The sequence below is a fragment of the Phalaenopsis equestris genome, unplaced genomic scaffold (genome assembly GCF_001263595.1).
Source record: "Phalaenopsis equestris unplaced genomic scaffold, ASM126359v1 Scaffold000727, whole genome shotgun sequence".
Taxonomy (NCBI): domain Eukaryota; kingdom Viridiplantae; phylum Streptophyta; class Magnoliopsida; order Asparagales; family Orchidaceae; genus Phalaenopsis; species Phalaenopsis equestris.
The window spans coordinates 163,265-169,123 of record NW_018165167.1 but is presented as its reverse complement, the minus strand read 5'-3'; the positions used below and the strand labels follow the sequence as shown (position 1 = coordinate 169,123).

General features: G+C 34.6%; 1 protein-coding gene across 1 annotated transcript in view; it reads right to left on the bottom strand.

The window, feature by feature from the left end:
* Positions 1–5,062, bottom strand: part of LOC110030494 (probable serine/threonine protein phosphatase 2A regulatory subunit B''delta) — a gene marked incomplete at its 5' end in the record, with an annotated part of 34,245 nt that extends 29,183 nt beyond the window's left edge. Inside the window, 3 exon segments of the mRNA XM_020733222.1 lie at positions 2,581–2,722; positions 4,760–4,850; positions 4,957–5,062. Coding sequence (XP_020588881.1) covers positions 2,581–2,722; positions 4,760–4,850; positions 4,957–5,062 — 339 coding nt within the window.
* Between the last annotated feature and the right edge of the window lie 797 nt (positions 5,063–5,859).

Genomic DNA, 5,859 nt, shown 5'->3' with positions numbered 1-5,859 from the left:
TCTGATTAGGAGAGTAGATGTTTTAAATTCGACTTGTGTTAAGAAAGGCAGAGGTAGACCTAGGAAGACTTGGGCTTATTGTATTAAAAATGATCTTAATTTACTAGAACTAAATGAAAATATGACACTAAATAGGACGCAATGGAGAAAAAGGATTCATGTAGCCGACCCCACGTAGTGGGATTAAGGCTTTGTTGTTGTTGTTGTTGTTGTGTCAATCATAAGAGAGCAGCTAAATTAAATTCATTTGGATCAAAATGCAATATGAACGAAAGCTCCAAAGCTACATACTAAAGACAAATGATCACATAAATCATTTTAAACAACGCATTAAATATAAATAGAACATGCAGGACTCACAGGGACTCAACGACTCGTCAACGAAATCAAATGAAACATGTGGAGAGTCCACCTGAACACTGAAATACAAGCTAAGTATGCGAGATATACATATTTCCAAATATACAATCAAACTCTAAAACATTTTTCTTCGTCATCGGATCTGCAACAAGCATCTAAAAGCAGACAGAAGACAATATTAAGGGGGCTCGAAGTGAAGCTTTGCACATACTCGCAACTGAATCTGCAACCCCAAATACACAAGCGGACAAAAGACAAAACTAAAAGCTTTAATGAAAAAATTTGCACAAATTCTAATAAGAACACGTTTGTGCAAATAACAATAACCCCCCCTAAAAGTCAGTCAAAATTGACAAATATGAAATTCTTGCATGTACTCCGACCAATGTGCTAAAATCTCAAACACAAGTTCTCTTAAGAACTAATCTACCTTGAAATACATGCAAAATTATTTAAAAATCTCAACCCAAAAAAATAAAATAAACGCATGTGCTCCGTCGATGATCCTAAGTTTTTAAAATTCTACGTCAGAGAACGTTGTGCAAGGCAGCGGGTCGCCTCACCTTTAGAACAAGGTTGTAAATCCCACATTTTGGCCAACCTAGTTCTCCTTCTTACATGAACCGAAGTCGACAAGATTGAGCCCCTGTTGGACCAATATGCTCCTCCTCCCTATGTAGAAAAAAGTCGATAGGATTGAGCCTCCACTGAGCCAGTCCAATCCTCCTCCTTACAAGGACTAGAGCTGACAGGACTATTGCTCTTACCAATGTTTAACCAATCACTACCCCAGTGATGGTTGTATTGATCGTAAATTTCAACCGGACGGGTTTCATCTATAAAATTTAAATATTTTAAATTATAAAAATAATATCCAAATAAAAATTATGTCACTTGATGCTTAAAGCAAAAATCTATCTGCCCTCCGCAACAGTTTGTAAAGGCGGACAAATCTAGTATTGACTTGAACTCACAAAGAATCAATATCATATCAAGTATACTACTAAATTCAAGCTCAAAATGAATTTGATGGCTGTAAGGATGTGGCATGAGTCCTCTGTCCGCGTAGTTTTGCCTCCAAATGGCACCACAAAGAAGCGGTTACTACCGGAGTCCCCTCACTAGGTGGTTTGCGGCCAAATGACACCATTATATTACGACCACTGTTGTAGCCCGTATTTTCACAGTCTGTCTTTTTGAGTATTGAATCATACATAGGGTATATTTGATAAGGCAGAAAGACCTCTATAAGCAAAGGTCGACTTAAATTAATCTCCTTAGACAAACATTTACCCCGACTTAATAAGATCCCCTTGGATGAAGCAACTCATGGCTGCTGACAAGGAACTTTTTATCAGGTTTGGTCGACTACCTCCGCTGACTAAGTAGACCCGAGACCATGACAACCAGAGATGATAGAACCATGGGATCTTGAATGTGTTGGTCATCATTTCCCCCACCATCCGCTTTGGGCTCATAGTGATAATTTTTAGAATTTTAATTCTCAAATCTACTGCTACTATATGCTAAGTCTGAATACTTGGCGTCTGATGACTAGCCTTAATCAAAAGTGTTCGCCCGTTATCGGGAAGGGTAATAAATCATAGCAGTTGTGCCTATAGCAAAACTCAAACCCTGGATCTTAAAGTCCTTGCAAAATGAGGGTGTGGGTAGTTTCTCATCTACAATCTCATCTGTCTTCTGAAAATTGGACCCGAAACTTCTCAGCAAAACGTTGAGCACTAGACATGAGTCTGGGGTGTTTTTCGAATTTTCAGAGCCCACCAAAAGCTAACAAGGTTTTTATGCACATGAGATGATTATTGAAGGCTTATTGTTATTTTCTAGCGATGGCATAGACATAGTAAGTTAAGAAAAAATTAGTTGGTCCAACGGAGACTAAGCCAAACTTGAGTAAAGGGCACGTGGAAGATGGAAACAATAAATATAAAATTCGAGGAGAGTGACTGCTTAAACGAAACAAAACTTTGTAGCTGTGAAAGATTAAGACAGCTTGCCATGAATCCTAAGAACATTCCATGCTAAAGTAAACAGTATAAGAATCCCAGAGCACATCATATTATATTTTCTACAGATAAATCAAGGTCACAATACCTGTAGCCAGCAAAATTAAAAAGGAGCATGAAATAATTAAAGAAAACATAGTATACAGATATTCACATAATGTATAGTTATACCAACACATTTCAGGAAACGAACCTTAAAACTTTGTTGATATCTTCCTCATCGTCAGCATGCTGCATTGCAGAAATTAAATTTCCACACTTAAGCTCCCGAAGAGTGAGATGGCCATTTCCAGATCTATTGACATAGTAAAATATTCGATATATGACAGTTTCGGCTGCCAAAAGGTATTTGTAACCTCAAGTCAGAAATAGCAATTTACAAGGTTAATTTGAAATGAGTTGCAGCACTATCTTATTGAATATTATAAAACAGAAAAAGATAATGAAGAAAATAAGAAAATATGTCCCATGTAACTTAAAACCATCATACCCGTCCCTACTATTTAGGGACAGCAGTATCAATCCTCACTTTTCATTCCTTGTTGCTAAGATTTGTTCGAGTTAAACCTGTTATTCAAAAATCATTTTGAACAACATCTATCCATATAGCCTGAGTCTACCCTTTCCTTTCTAGTCCTACGACAAATAATTTTCTCAGCTCATTTAATGATTACATTTTCTGCACTTCATTGTCAGTTTGTCACACTTCTATAAATTTTTTTAATATTATAATCAACTTAAATATAACTAAAGGTGATCAGGGAGGCTCCTTGCCTAGGCCAATGGCTCTCATTGCATTCGAAAAGTGCAGTAAACTACCATCTCCCTAAATGCGAGAGTGGAAGTTACAATTTCTAATAGAGAGAGTTTGCATTCATAGACCCTTGCACATATTAAAAAAAACTAAAATAAAAATAAAAAGGAAGATTTACATACATAGCACTCAATTCTTCCGTATTTACATATCTAACACCTAAAACTTTTACATATATGCTACCTTTATACGTGCATGAAAAGCTCTATTTCACTTTTTTAAAATTAAAATAACAGTATTTTTTTATGTGATATGAAAGATTTGGGTGGTATAAATGTAAAAGGTAAAGTTTAGGTGCTAGATATGTAAATACATAAGAATTGGGCGGCATGCATCTAAATGCCCCAACTAAAAAACATTGATATGAGGCATCTTCTAAAGCCAAACAATAGGATCCCACAATATCAATAGCTATGCTGCAGAAATCAAAAAGAAGAATCAAGTAAGATAATTGTGAAATTTTGATTATTAAAGTCCTCAATGCTCTAAATTGTCACATAACAGATTCAAGGTGCATCACAAGACATCAGCAAAGCAGCAGATTTGTGAATTCATTATAGTCCTCATTCATGCTTATAGCAACAATTAGTTTCAATATAGGCGAAGAAAACAATTTTTTGGCAGTATCTACGATCATGGACCTCCATTTTCTTTGTAGCCTTTCCAGCATATTTTCCATTCTTTTCACAAGTTATACATGCCCAAACCATCTAAAACCATTTTCTACTACCTTATTCTTGATATATGATCCTTAAAATTGATGTCCATCATGAATGTGCTTTATTTGCATGCTCTTTCTCAAGAACCAGTCAATTAAGATATTTATGTAATTTCAAAACGCAAAAAGAAAAAAACTCTGTTGATGATCAAAGGCAAGGTGCAATACGCAAGAAATTTTTCTGTAATTTTGTTCAAAGAGTTCGGAAATTACTTTCATAGTAGATTTAAAAATGGATGACTATGATATACTGTTTTCAAGAGTGAATCTAATAGATGAACGCTAAGGAGATGACACATGAAAATAGTAATAAGCCCACAATTGTGGGATGAATTCAAAAGCTGCATCACAAAACAACGCAACTAAACAAACTGCTTATCTAAAGACTATTTCTAGTACGTTACACCAATTTAAATGGTTTCCAGAAGTTGTTAACTAGAATAATTAAAAGTCATAAATGCTATTTTGTAATTATAACTCAATTTTCCATTCAGAATTTCATTATAAAAGAAGTGGCCGTTTCTGATGGTTGGTAATTTTTGCCTAATATGATTATCAGAGATGAATAATATGTTCTTTTCCCTAAGATTTGCTTCATTGGCATGTTCCTAAAATATAACAAAAACATACGGTGTTCAAAGTCAAATAAAACCTAGCCTCCCAGTATATAGAAACACAAGACATCATGCCAATCCTCAACAATCAGACACTATTAAGTAGCATGAAGGAAGAAAAAGTATATCCACTGCATCTCCAAACAAACAAGATTTTTGCAGACCGTATTAAAGAATAACTGAGTCAGTGATCGCTATAAAACTACAACATAAGATGGCAGCTCACCATATCTATCTTGAAACTCAGGTGTGTTCTGTAAAAACTCCAACCCTGGATGGCTTGCCAACAGCTCTCGTAAAACAGGCTTAAAATCCTCCTGTAAAAATAAAAATGGATCCTGCTTAGAATAACTATGTAATAAAAACAGAAATAACCCTAAATAAAGGTACGTTAGAAAGATTATCCATGAAATGCAATGATACCTGAGAAAGATAATTGCGATCTGGACGTTTCAGAATATTAAATATGTGGGTAGGAATATCCATAGTAATAGTGTTCCTTTTCATCCAATAATCAACAAAAGAATCCCTGAAAGTATATGAACAAAACATGGCAATTATCAGAAAAAGCTTAAATAAAAATTTTAAAAAGTAACTCTACCGGATAATTGAAGTGTTAAGACACCAACTGGTATAAAATGTGTCAACTTCCGCAGTTATAATAAGCAAAAATTTCTAAGTCGGACTCGTACATATTTGAGAGGGTATCAAGTTCACAAACTAGATATAAAATGGAAACATAGGTCAAACTAAAGAAAGGCTACACTGATACATCAAAAGAAACTCACAAAAGTGATAGCAATGGCTTAGTTCTGCTAAAGTAAATGATGCATAGTAAAATCACCAATAACTCTTTAAAATTAGAATGAGAAAGGGGGAAAAAATAAGAAATTTGTAGCTGAATTTTATCCTCTTGTTCAATGTAATAAAAATGATAAAAAGTTTTGCATAAATAAGAGGAGAAATAACCATCAATAAAAGAAACAAATTTTAAACAAATATTTGATTTTAAAATCAAAAATAGAAATGAACCTGTTATTCATGGATTGCCATATTGATATAGATAGAAAAGAATTGGTCATGGATTTAGTGTTAATTCAAGTAGGGTTGTACAAGTTGATCATACACATTTTATTAATTAGATTATCTAAAGCCATTTTAAGCAAAGTCTTAGGGCCCGTTTGGGGCAGCTTATAAGTGCTGAAATCATAGTCGTTTTGGAACATATATTTCTCAACACATTTTAACATTTTAATCGGCCAAATCAAAAAGTAAGGGCCCGTTTGGGGCAGCTTATAAGTGCGGGCGGCGTTTTGGAAACGCCGC